The 14,501-nt window shown below is 36.3% G+C and overlaps 1 protein-coding gene across 1 annotated transcript; it reads right to left on the bottom strand.

Annotated features, from left to right (window-relative positions):
- Window positions 1–7,134: 7,134 nt before the first annotated feature.
- Window positions 7,135–9,020, bottom strand: LOC127957050 (protein B4). Its single transcript, XM_052555393.1, has 5 exons — window positions 8,843–9,020; window positions 8,436–8,716; window positions 8,234–8,342; window positions 7,578–7,621; window positions 7,135–7,478 (listed from the first exon to the last, which is right to left on the bottom strand). Exons 1-5 carry the CDS (start codon window positions 8,922–8,924, stop codon window positions 7,218–7,220), a joined length of 777 nt encoding a protein of 258 aa, XP_052411353.1. The 5' UTR covers window positions 8,925–9,020; the 3' UTR covers window positions 7,135–7,217.
- Window positions 9,021–14,501: the final 5,481 nt, after the last annotated feature.

Raw genomic sequence — 14,501 nt, 5'->3', positions numbered from 1 at the left:
AGAAGAAAGAACCAGTTCTTTCTCAAGACTGCTTGAAATGTGTCCTTGACTTAAACCTTCCATCTTCCTGTGGCTTCATCTTTTTTCTCCCATGTTGCAGCTTCCTTGGTTGTCTGTCTTGAAGGGTATCTATCCAATTCTTGCAAACACATGCAGTGGTATTTAATAAATCTAATGGAAACATGTCCAGGTAAACTTACATCTCAAAATCAAAATACATAAAATAAATAATATATTGCATAAAGAAACATAGTAATTTAGAACAATTTAGTCTTTTAATGACAATTATTAGCATTTTCCCCTGAAATTCATTAATGCAGTGATGCGCCTTGATGGTTTACTTATTTGCTTCTAATTCTCAAAGCTAATTATCTATAATATCTACTCAAAGATAATTATCCTTAGATTATCATTGCTGAAATGGAGTAAATAGATGAAAATCACAAGAGTCCCAAGAGATACACCGATTAGTTTAACCTATGTCGTCTTCTTTTTCTAAAAAGTTCTTTCTAAACTGACAAACAAGAAGCATTTCAAGATGTAGCCCAAAACAAATATAGAATAAATATAAATATGCTACCATTTAGATATTTTATTTATTTATTTATTAGTATTTAAAATATTTCAGTAATTATGTATGTAATATTATTCAAAAGTAAACAATAAATAAAAAATACTAGTAAAGTAAAAAAAATACTATTATTTTAAATAAATTCTATTTATCAGTTATTATTTGATTCTGAAACATTGACAGCCTTTTTTAACATTAAAAAAGCATTTTTGAGGCTGCATATAAAACCTATATGATCAAAGTTTTTCATCTGTGAGAAACTGAAACAAGAAACTGTCAAATAGAAGAAGTATTAATTATGGGTCCATATTATAAGGGCGGAAGAGTGAACAGGAGATTATGATTGTCCTTACTGTGGTAAGCTCTTCTGAATGCACCAGCAAATTATATGTTGCTGCGTGAAGTTTTCGGGGTCTATGATTGTCTGTCTTAGCTGCGTGTGTTTGCTCCAGGAGCCTTTATCTTTTGAGCAAGAACACAAAGCACATTCCTCAAGTGTCCCACCCAACCCCCATTCCAATCTTTGTCTTTAAAACAATGCCTGCCAGCCTCTCCTCTTACCATGCATCCTTTTGCAGGACAAAAGACAACAGTATGCACACTCCTCTCTTCCTATGGATTTATCAGTTTCCTCAGTCATTTCTCATGCCAAAAATCTGAAGATCCCAACTTAAACAGCTGTCCAGATGAAGCATCTATGCGCAAGGTTGTGTTCTCAACTCTATACTAAAGCAATAAGCCACGGGAGGCCAGTGGCTTTAACACAGTTAAGGGTTGCTGTTGTAAGGGTTGTCTTAAAGCAAACTGAAGATTACACACACACACACACTCAAAGAATATAAATATGTTTTAAATGTGTGTGCCAAACTACATTTCAAAAAGGATAATATTCCATTGACACTTACAGTTCAGATACTGTATAAATAAATTGTAGGCCAGGAAAAACATTTCTAAAAGCCAGAATAGCCTTCTATTTTGGAATGGAATTTTGTGGCTTTTAATCCATATTTGTTAGCTGGCTATTCAATGTGAACATTATTTCAAAGCTAGCTAAATTTATTACAAACCACGGATTAGTTAGGTTAGTTAAGTCATTAAGTAGATGTTTTTGATAGTATGATACGATTTAAGTAAAAATGTATAAGGTCCATTTACATTGTTTACAGATGACACAAGCAGTGTTTATTGAGGTACTTTGCAGTCAAGCAGTTTTTGAATAAGGTATTTCTCATACCTTATTATGATCAAGGTATGAGAAATGACAGTCATAATTCTCTGAAATAATACATACAGGAAAGTAATATAACAACACAAATTATGGAGGATATTTTATAAATTACAACATTGTGAAAAAAAAAAAAGAGAAAAAAACAGTTACCACCACCACCAACAACATAACCTGTATGTCTTTGGAAAACTAAGTGGTGCTGCCTTCCAACTTCTCATATACCTTGTGTTTAAAAGATATGAATATTTAAATCCAAGGCTCAAAATGGTACATGGGCAACTTGTCCACATCTGACAATGTTGCTATAAATGCATTTAGCAGGACTCAAGGAACACAGACAAACATTTCAGTTAAAAGTTAAAAGTTAAAGGTTAAAATTAAAAGCTAAAAGTTAAAATTAACATTTTTTAAAGCAAATTATTTAAGATTTCATGACCTGTAGATGGCGCTTTCATAAATTTTTAGCAGGCATCCTTAAATCATAGTACTGAAACTAAAACATAAGTTATCATTTCCAGGACAAAAAGTTCAAACTTTTTACTCAGAGAAATGTGAATATTTGAATTGATGGTAGCACTACAGAGTTGGTTCGAGGGACCTCAAAGATGGTCTGTGGTCTATATAGACATGGCAAGGGAAGAAGAATAAGAAGAAAACTAACTGATGATATGGGACTACAAACTTTCAGTGCATGGCCCCTACAAACATCAAAACAGGAAGGAAAATTATATTCCACCATGTCTTTAGTTTCAGGTCTTTAAGAGGAGTATCGTGGCTCAAGACAGAAAGCTAACAAAACAGAAATAATGATAAAAAAAATCGTTCCTCAAACACGATGGTGATTGGGAACTAACAACATACAGTCTTTGTCAAGCCGTTGAGTTGGTTACTTTTTGTAAAAAAATCCCTAAATTTAGAGGTTCTTTTAACCAATAAAAATGGCATTTCATTAAATGTCGGTAAACACCACATTCTTTACGTAATTACAGATATCGCTCTCAGTTTTTAAACCTTTTATACTGTTACTCCAAACTTAGACAATCCATTTTATTTTCCAATCAAAATACTGGTAATGACATGTAATTCTGTGACTGAAAAAGCACTGGTGTTGTCAAACACCGTGAAGTGCCGTAATTTTGTTTTTGAAGTCTCTTTGTTTTATTGCTCTGTTTTATAGGAGGTCATTCTCTTGTGTTTTAGTGTTTATTTAGTGTATAATTCTGTGTGTGACACTTGTCAGAGGGACATCTCTGGTGCCTGAGTGTTGACAGAGTGTATATGTGACCTTTGTGTGAAGCACCATCCATTATAGAATGACGGGGAAGATAAGGACAGAGGTCTGTCCTATTAGAGAACTGCGAGTGTGAGTGAGTGTGTGTGTGTGTGTGTGTGAGCGAGAGAGAGAGAGAGAGAACACTCAGCTCTTTATGTCTAGCCTTCATTCTTGTGTGCACTGAAGCATATGGGTAGACCTGACTGGAGAGGGGACATAGATAAGAGTGATATAAAGCCAGAATCTTCATAAGGAGCGCGTGTGTGTGTGTGTGTGTGTGTGTGTGTGTGTGTGTTTGAATGGTCTGGGCATTATTAACATTCCATGCTTTAGGGGCATTCATTGGTCATTATGAGGGTTAAAAAAAAGAATGTTCTGGGTTAATGCTTTGTGGACATCATCTGTGACACTGCTGATTGACACGGAAAAGTTTTGCGACTTGATTTGTGTAAAATAAGGAGGAAAATCCACCATGTTACTAATGCATAGTCACAAATTAATCCACCGGGAAAAGTTGTCCTACTTACAAAAAAAGAAAGAGCAGAGCTGGGACAGACCTTCAAAGTCTCAAGCCACTCTGACGATTCTGCCAAAGATAGCTGAACAAAAAGGCCCTCAGCTATAACAGTGTGAGCTGAGTACTTGGGCCCCGGGTTCCCCTAGAGCATGTAAACTTCAGCATACTAGTTGATGATTTTGTGATGAGGATGGCAAGAAAGAAATACCATATAAGAAAGCTTGGCCTGAAAAGCAAGATATTGTATTGTCACTTCCTAACTGACCCCCAAAAACATATGCTCAAGGACTGGACCTTCAATCTAGACAACTTAACAGCTCACGTTACTACTTGGTACGCGTTATTAAAGTACAAGCTGCACATTTCTGCTTTTAACCTCTCCTGTACACTTGGCTGATAGTGTACTGAAAGCACATTATTATGACATAACTTTTCACAAACTGAGAGTTGAGTGAATTATTATTTTTTCATTGGTAATGGACAGCATATCTCAGGCACTGCTATATCAAGTCATATCCTCAATTAAAGGTCATAACCATGTCTTGAACATGACCAAACCAATTTTTAAAGAGATTTAAAGGTATCATCAGAAATGAAAATAAAACCTAGAATTTACTGTAATACATTCAAACCAAATTTGCAAATATTTCAATTTTAATATTCAATATTATGTTAGATATTTTTATATTTTAAAATATGCACACACTCTTTCTCATATGCCTATGCTGAAAACAGATCAATTGATATTTCTCATCACAATCAATTATGAATTACATGATGTAGCCTGTATTATCCATGGACACTTTTCCTAATTCTGTATTCATCCCAGAAGTGGAAGTCGCCATAGTTGTGTAAACGTACAACTGTAGGCTATTGGGGAATTATAACAAATATCAGTTTTGCATTTCTAATTGATCCAATAGCGAAATGAAAAACCCATCTAGTATTTCAATGACTTTCCAAAAGAAGACAAAATATATTGAGAGATTATTCAGAAAAGAGAAAAATGCCAAAGACTTGTTGCCCTCACTGTTTATGATGGTTACAGTCATGTCACAACTCACAGTAGCTAATCACAACCAGGAAGAGTCCAAACCCCGTCAGACAGAGCAGGCCATTCTCAGCGGTTTCGCTTCACAAGGTTATCTTTCCCTCTCTCCATCAATCTGTTCATGCCTTCCTCAGTCTGTGTACGGTTTAGTGTTTGCCGACCTCTATCATTCTTTCAATCAGTCTGTCTTTGCTTTAAAGCCCAGTCTATTTGTCCTCTTTCATATCACTCCATTTGTTTTCACTTCCTCAATCTGTCTTCCTTGTCCACACATCCACCTCATCAATCTGTTTTCCTGTCCTCCCTCTGTCCACCTGTGGTAATTCAGTCTGTTTTCCCTCTACTTCCCCACCGTCCCACTCTTCAGTAATTTCACCTGGCTGGGAGCCGTACGCTAATGAGAGGGTAATCAGAGGGATTTAGGGCCCCAGGCTTCTGCAGACCCTCAGGGACCTAAGCTCGGGGGACACTGCACAGTTAAGACTGTCTTATTAAGCTTCACACACGGTCTCCGTCCCACAGTGAAGAATGCCATTGTCAGCTGACCTCTGATCCGGGCGTCTTTCCTGCAGATCAGCAAGTCTTAAAGTGATTGTCTTGACTGCTCAGACTCGGTCCAGAACCCTGCCCTGCTTAACCTGGGTGGGGGTTGGTTTTAAACTCTGATACGGGATCAGCTTTAGCCAGTCTAAATACTTTTTATCCTTGTAAAGATAGCATAAAGATATCAACATACATCCCCGTCAAGGGAAAAACCACAGTTTGCAGGGTTGTTAAGTACCCTCAAACAAACACGTTTTGTTCATCATGATAATCTTCACTAATGAACAACTTTTATGACCTTTGGAGCCTAAATACAATCAACAAAAGAAGAGCTAAATGCAGGCTATAAACAAACTACACCATTGTACACATGACTTTATAAATCACCACCAATAAGCTTCAACAGCTCTTTGAAAACATTTCCCCTGAAAGTTTAAGTTAGAATAGTTAGCAATGAGGGTGTTAGTGTGAAAAATGTAATAATAACAATAGTAATAATTCAATCGCATGCGGGTATAACAGATGTGAAAATATTTTAAGTTTGTTTACCACAGACCTTGTTTCAAAGCCCATTGACGGCAATGGAACCAGAGTTGCTGAAATGTTAACTAGTTGCTAACTATTCTACAAAATATGCAGCATTTTTATAGAACATACTGGCAGTAGAGATTTGGCCAGGTGTGTGTGTTACTCATTTATGGACAGCTGCTTTCAGACACTGCACTGTGCACAATCAGAGACTATAGCGATGTCCTAATTCATAAGCTACAGCTGACTCGTAAGCTGTCAGGACAAAGGTCCTTTGAAGGATGCGGCCGACATGGCCTTCGAAGGACACACAGAGTCTAGCCTTCGCAGGATTTCCAAATTGCACCACCAGGTTTTCTCGACTGCTGCTCTGTCACGTAGCAACGGTACTAAAAAAAGAGCTGTCATTCTGAGATTTTATTTGTTAATGAAATTGAAAATAACTATGGAGCCTGAATTGTTAATTTACTTTTAATGACCGAATTACACTTTAAATGTAAGTATTGGGGTTTCGACTTAGGACATTGCATTTTATATTATACATATATATATATATATATATATATATATATATATAAAACACACACAGTAGTCAACATTTCAAGTGGATCAAAACCTTTCTTCAAAGTTGTCCTAAAACCAAATTGTTTTCTTGTCTTAGGACAACTTTGAACTTTTTTGATCCACTTAAAATGTTGACTATTGTAAACAAGTGTTAAAATGTTGACAGCTTACCAAAACATATATTCATTACGTTCATAAATGGACCATGATTAACAAACAGGTGTTCAACCACGTTAAGTTTTATGCAGTTGAATATAAAAAGTTCACTCACAAAAGTTACTGCCACTTGTCACAGTCCGGTCCTGGGCTAATGCAGCTGCAGTCCACCCCCCCGTAGAGGATTATAAAAGAAGTGCTGTAAACAGCAATATGGTTTGCACTACAAACCAATTGGTTCAGAATTAAAATATGGCAAGACATTTTGTACAGAAAAAAAGAAAGTTATAATTGGGCACAGCCACTCTTACAGGAAAAATAAAGTGGATAAACTAGGTTTTCATAGGACACGGCCTTTGAATTGAGACATTCAATCCGCTTCAAAATGCATGCAAAGGATGTAGCCTACAAATTGGGACACAGCTGGTTGCATTAGTGTTATGAAGCTAAATGTAACACTGCACCTTACATTTTAGTACTACGATCAGTTGGTGAAAAGAATTTCCATATGGTATATTTAAGTTGCACTTTAAAAACGGTTCTGAACACTTAATTCATAGGGTCACATTTTTAGCGTAACACTATGACATGGATCCAACAACTCACTAGTTGACAGTTAACCATTAGTCTAGTCCCAACCACCTCAGCTTTAAACCATTACCCCGCTCCCACCAGATTAAGGAAAACCACTTCCTCCGTCGTCTTAAAAAGGTAAAAATCTTTATTTGGTAAACAAGTGCACAGATAAAACAACGTCTTGAATAAAAACCCATTCAAGTCCCTGCATCACTTTTTTCCCCTTCTCCCTGGGGCTTTCGTTGCAGCACCCTTGTCTCCTGATTCACCCTCTTCTGCCTTTGCGGTTTTCTTTCCGGTTTTCTTAGCTGCTGGTTCCTCAACTCCTTTTGATGCTTTAGAGGCTTTTTTAGCTTTGCTCAGTTTGGGCTCAGTTCCACCCTCCCCTGCAGCATTCTTTGCCTTTGGCTTCTTAGCAGGGGCCACCTTTGAGGCAGTGCCATCTCTCTCCGGCGTCTTAAGCTTAGCATCCTAAGAGAACGGGAGGAATGATAGAAAGGGGGTGGGTGCATGTTCAGACTTTACAGCGGAGATGGTCTACTCATGTAGAAGGTGAATAAGAGAACTCACGTCTGCAGCCTCCTTTTTCTTTGTGGACTTTTCTTTGCTTGCTCCTTGGATAGAGAAATGGAGAACACCCAACATGGTAAAAATGACAAAAGGCATTGTTATACTCAATTAAAGAGAATCCACCATTTAAAAAAAAAAAAAAAAAAAAAAAAAAAAAAAAAAAAAAAAAAAACCACACACCACACCCCACACACACAACTGCCATGGTGACGGTTTTGATACAGACTTCCAAATGGTGAACAAGGGCTTTTAATTCTAAGGCCCATTTACACCAATAATGAATTTTATGAAGCATTGTGTGTGTAATTATATTTATAATATTAATATTTATATTGCAGTCATATATATACACACACACACACACACACAAAATAACTGCAGTGCAGTTTTAAAAAAAAGTTGTGAAGTTTGATTGGCTGCAAACACTCATTAATCAGAGAAAATGAAAAGTTGCATGGGACCCAAAAAAGTTTTCCCCACTGTTCCACTGAACTGGAGTTGCAAATAGGGAAAGCAGCACTTCAGTCTTTCTACTGAATTTTATATTTAATTCAATGCACCACTTACAAATTCCTCTGTAATTAGCGCATTAACAAAATCCAAGGGAGTCATGTTAAGTAAATCCTATAATTAAGAAAACGGTGTATAAACTTTACCTTCACCCTTGGTTTTAGTTGCCTTCGCTTTCTTAGGTTTAGGTGCCTTCTGTATATTGGGATCAGTATTTTCCTTTGACTGCGCCTTAGTTTTGGTCTTGGCAGCAATCTGAAATCAGAGATACAGTGATGGTCATATCAGGAACTGCATTCAATCAGAAACCCTAGCAGTGATCAAACGATGTCAGAAACTGGAAGGTACCCGGAAGCGTCCTTGGGCACCGGTTGTTGTTGACCCAGAGTTTGCAGGCCTCACAAACACACCGGTCTCGATGCCTTTGTTCAGGCTTCGACGCACCATAAACTTCAGCCTCGTCTCATCCACAGTTGTGTATTTCTCTTTTATGTAGCCCCGGATGGCTTGAGACGAAACACCCTTTCTGGAATCCAGCACTTTCAGAGCTTCTTTCACCATCTCCATCGTGGATGGGTGTGGAGAAACTTTCCGTCCAGCGGCCTTATTGCTTGAGCTTTCAGAAGCATCTTAAACACGATTTAAATGAGTCATAAAAAGGAAAACAGAAATCATAACCTACCAAGACAAATCCTAACAGGAACATAGAATAATTAATTTAGGACTTGGCAAACCTCATGAAGCTGCTTACAAACCTGTTTTTGTTTCACTGGCTTCATTCTCAGAATCCTTTGGGACTGTAGCAGTTGGCTCTGCAGAAGCTTTTTTAGGAGGCATTTCAAAAACAAATGTGAGGTCAATAAGCTTCAAACAAATTTAAGCCACTGCAGCATAAATCTAACTGGCTTGTGTGTCTGTTTTATTAACATAAGGTACCCTCTGTTGTTGTCTGTCACCTGTTCTTCATTAAGTCGTTCGTCCCCAATTAGTTAGCCACATTAACATGATTGGTTGAGTTGTCAGAGAAACAATTATCTCAAAGCTTAAGTGAATATGTCTGTTGTTTCCTTCCCAAGTGTTCCGTTTGTGTACCTTGTCAAAAATGTTCTAGAAGAGTTTTAACAAGACAGATCCTTTGATTCTAATAGCTAATATTTTTGGTTCTGTTAACATTACATTGCAAAAGTTGGTAAATGAGCTAGAAAAGAACAATATAGCAATTATTAATCTTAATTAATGGTCCTTTTAATATTTGGTACGGTTTTCTTTTAATCAAAAGTTGGATCTCAACACTAGTTTATACACAATAAAGAGGCTAAAAAAACAGGCTAACTCATTAACAAATAGCTTTAAAACTAGCTCATTGTTTGTCGAGATCAGCAGTGCCTTAAAAAATGTTAACAAATTAGACCTTATGGTAAATTATTACTCAAGGAATTTTAACATATTGCATAATGTATATTAATCTTCCTGGATTATTTGATTATGATGCAAAACAATTTATGATACATTTGCAAAATAAAGAAATTCTGAGAAAAGTAAGCTGTTTTTCAATATGTCAATCATTATTATTATTATTTTTTTCTCACAAAGTTAAAAGATACGCTATGTAACTTTTGGTCTTCTAGTGTTTAAAAAAATAAAACTGCGGGTCTTGCGGAAGAACATTATTTTGGTTGTGCTTCGGCTCTGTCTGAGCAATAAATAACAAATACATCTTTCATGTTTTTACAATCTGTAATTCTCCTGGGGGCTGTTTCATGAAACAAGTTTACCAAATAAGACTTTGTCTGACTTCTTTTCATTTGATTTGGTTCAAAATAAGTCAGACTAAATGAAATAAGCCTGGCTTATTTAGTAAACTTGTTTTATGAAACAGGCCCCTGAAGTTTGACGTTTTGATGATCCATGGCCAATTTTCCTCATTCGTTGTGACAACAAACTTTCATCTTCATGCTACTCACAACTGGAGCTACTTTAATCCATGTGATATGCAAGAACAAATGATGTATGTTTGCAATTTCCCACAAATTCCATCCACACAGCTCTGAAATATAAAACATAATCAGTTATCAAAGTATATTTGGAAGACAGGTTTTTGCCATCTGTCATAACATTTTGTTTATGTACATAATAATAGGCTAATGATAAAAAATTACATAGTCCAATGTTACTTTGTATTTCTTTTTCTTTTTTTTTTTTTCGAAAATGTTTTCCCTTCCAGTAATGTTATGATTCATCCTGCAGGTGGCTGGTTTGGTTCAAGACTCTTTTATTGAAAAATTGTAAGAAATCCCTACGGAGAAAATTAATTCGGAAAAGAAAATCTGGAAACAAGGCTGTTGGAAAAGTCACTGCTTTCCCCTCGGTTCTCTCTCTTTCTTTTTCTGTAGCACCTCATCCTTTCTATTCTTCGTTTACAATTATTCTTGTCAGAAACTTGTTTACCATAAATTCTTAAACTCCCCGACACTGACCGCAAATTGACCACTGCTGACCAAGAACCTAAACTCCTCTTTGAGAAGCTAACCCTAACCGATATAACCGCCGTGCAGCCAGAACATCTTATTAAAGTTGATTTACTACCTTGTTTCGGTCCTTTAAATTACTTCAGAAAAGACAAATTGACTTTGCTGAGGGTCATGTGAAGAATGAAAGGTAGAAAGAAACATAAAATCGTTTCATTTGGAATTAATCTGGGAAATAAAACATAATTTATCATATGCAATTACAAACAGTGGATTGGATTTATTGATAGATGTGTAATCAGGGAAACGCTGATTTATATTATAATGAGCTGAAGTATACTGCCTTTGTCTCATGAGTTAATTTGATCGTGATGTGATCGGTCTGTCGGCCTATTATTCATTAGGCAGTAACACATGCTAACTCATAACTGATGACATGTAGATCTGTGCCTTGTACATGTGTGAGTTTCCATACGTTTGCGTGCACACACACCCACACCCACACACACACACACACACGTTCCAGGACGGATCATTTGGTTTGGATTTTTCCCAACATCTGGTTACAATGTGACTGTTTGTCTTTCAGTAAGTGGCGTTTGTGTTGGGTTCATACGAGTGTGTGTGCAGTGAGTGTGATTTGAGTTCAGACTGGACTTGTGTTTATACATGTGTTGTGTAGATCACAGGGACTGTGAGATTGCATGCGTGTGTTGCTGTTTTTTTAAACCCATTTATACGAGAGCCATGTCACACCCCCATGAGATGAGATTACTGTTATCCATAGCAAGGCTTTAACCACACTCCATTTCACTCTGTCTCTCAATCCACACATGCTTTCCAAGAGAACGGCTGAAATTCAAATATATACAAAACTCACTTAAGGCTGGAATACACTACACAAATTCTGCCAAGATCTTTGCCCCGATTTAAATTCTGCACAAGTCAACACTAATTGCTGAAAGTCAGAGCAAGTGCATGTTTGAGTTTTTACAGATTTGATAGAAAATTTGATAGGCGTATATATGATTCCATCCAGTAGGTGTACATCAAACATGTTTGACAATTTTGAGCCGATTTTAGGAAACAAATTGTTTTCATTTGTCATGCATCTGCTAACAAGATGTCACATGTTTCTGCGTGAGTTTGTTGTGTTCGGAATGACTTCAAAGTGTGTTATTGTGCGATCATCGGTCAATTAGGGGGTGTTAACAGAAGTTACAGCATTTTTAAATAAAATGGGAAACTTTTGAAAACGTATTTTAAAGTGCAAGGTTTTGAAAATAATACCGTTGTCATCATTGTGTAAACTACAATGCTGCAAATTTGTAGTTTACACTAAAATCTTGCACATATCTAGTTCAATTTATTAAAGGCACATAATGTTTCTTTACAAAGTGACATCGCCAACTACTTGTCTGGCATGTACAGTGCTGCAATTTATTTATTGTCATTTTCACATATCTGTGTGACAAAGTTGTCACCTGTGCGCAAAACCTTTAAAAAATGCAAAGGAAACACTTTTCAATTTGTAGTACAATCTCTGTTGTTTGTTGTTTTTCTCATAGTGCATGTTTAGGACCTAAAAGAAAACCTTCAACATTTTTATAATAATAATAAAATAAAAAAAAACACCATCACCACCAACAACAACATTGTTTCAATAATGAATTGTTTAAATGAAAGTGGAAATTCCCAATTGGAGGTTTTAGCTATTTAAACTTCTGGGGACAAATTTGTCTTCAATGCTCTAGACATTTTCTGTTTTTCTTTAAACACATTTCTGTAGGGAGTGTGTTGTATGGGGGAAGACATTTCTTCCAGCTTAGACATTTGGCTAGGTGTTGTCTGGACGAGTGTACAGTAGAAATGGCCGGCGCTGATCAGCGATCCCTGGGGAAGTCACAATCCCACTATTTTCACAAAGATGTGTTTTGTGCAAAGTGAATTATGGATATTTTGACCTTTGCAGGCTTATTGGGGCCCCCAAGACACCATTTGTGTGTGTGTAATTTTGTCCTTTCCTTTACACCGCTCTCTTTTTCCACAGTAATAGAAACCAGGTTTATCTTAACTCACAAAACCAGCTCACTGCCCAGAAACTAAAGTAACTTTTTTTTTTGAGCGTGGCTTATAAACCCCATGGAATAAATCCTACAAAGTATGTCTACGCTGCTTCTGTCTAAATGATGCTTTTTTAATATAAAAAAATGGTAATGTCTCAATGCACAAAGGGCTATTTATAATTTTTTTGTTGTACCTGCAGTTGTAAAGTGCTTATTTTCTGTGATTAACATGCTTCTTCTGGGCGTTGTGTTTATTCAGCTGCTAGTCTTTGTATTGGCCAGTACAATGATTTGTGCACTTTATTATAAGATGCTTTGGAAAGACCACATCTGCTAAAAATATACATTTAAATCTAACTTTACAAAAAGGTAGAGTTTTGGCGTCTCATTACAAGGTCCCCCATTCAACCCTGTTACCAAAGTTATAGTAAGAATAATTATCAAACAATTTTTTTTTCCAGTTAATTTCAGCAAAATATTCAACCCCATTAATGATTATGAATTATGATCATGAGTTGTTTTAGAAACATTTTTCATTATAATTTAGAGTTTTAAACTGTTCTCAGATATAAATACGCCAGATATAAAGGCGTCAAAAGGGCAAACATAACATCAAAAATGTCAAATAAGACATAGCCACATATTTAATTTGACCTCCAGATGTTTTCTTTATGAAGATTAAGCACCTTTACTTTTTTTGAAAGATAAAAAAACACTGACTTAAGATCGTATTATAAACATTAAGTGTGAAAAGTCTAAAATTTATCTGAGAAAATTATAAATGAATGAAACGCATTTAACATCAAAATTTCATTGTTTTTTTTTATTATTACTGTGGTGGTCCAGGCTAGTTTAAGCAAGCAAGCAAGCAAACAAACATAATGAAACCATTTGACTACATCTTAAAACCAAAGTATTTACCAAAAGTATGCTTTTCAGTGATTCCATAGAAGAACCATTTTTCATTCAGCAAATAACTTTTTAGTGAACAGTTTTTAAAAGATTCATGTGAAGAATATTTCAACAATCTAAATAATAAAAAAACAATATAAATGATCTTTAATTGTTTTGATATGAATTTTTAAATTCAATAGGCCATATGTTACCCAATAAAAAAAAAAAAAAAAACAGAATTACAGTTTTTAGAAACTTGGCAGTTTCAGATGGGCAGAATCAGTTAAGTTTTACAGGAAATCTAGCTTGTGTCAATTATCTCACCTCTCTGTTTTCCTACCTCTCTGCTGTCCTACAGTATCAATTAAAAGCAAATATCCAATAAAAATAACTAGAAAACGTTATGGGGCCAACATAATCCCACACTGGGGAGCAGCATCCACAACATGTCCTGCTGACCAGCTGTAGTGACCTTTAAAGCACAGAGGTCCAGGGACTAAAAGATTTGGTTGACATATTCACACGTTGGGGCAGAAAGAGCAGCAAATGCTTAAGCTGCCATTGCTTTTGAACACCTGCATTCCTAATGCCTCTGTATCAGTTGTTCTGTATGTGTGTGAGAATCCCAGAGGACACTGGCCCACAGTGGGGACGGCAGCTCACCCCAGTAATTGCATTCTTCCCCTGTTGAGATGGAGCTGGAGGAAGAATGAGGAAGAATTTTGCTTTTTCTCCACTGCACCATTATCTTGCTGCCACTTCCTTTGAGGGCCTTTCCCTCTTTCATCTCCAAATGTTAATATGTCACAGGATTCAGTCTATCGCCCCTGACACACACACACATTCCCTTAACAATCTCATTCACTCTCATATCTTTATTGGGGCACATAGTTGACCTTTCTGTCTCTCACTAGGGGGTTCAAATCCTTACTGGGCCTGAAACTTTGTTTTCTTTGACTGTTTGTCCTCTCTAAATTTCACATTAA

The sequence above is a fragment of the Carassius gibelio genome, chromosome B5, assembly GCF_023724105.1.
Source record: "Carassius gibelio isolate Cgi1373 ecotype wild population from Czech Republic chromosome B5, carGib1.2-hapl.c, whole genome shotgun sequence".
In the NCBI taxonomy this organism is placed as follows: Eukaryota; Metazoa; Chordata; class Actinopteri; order Cypriniformes; family Cyprinidae; genus Carassius; species Carassius gibelio.
The sequence above is the reverse complement of the archived record's forward strand: the minus strand, read 5'-3'. Positions and strand labels throughout refer to the sequence as shown.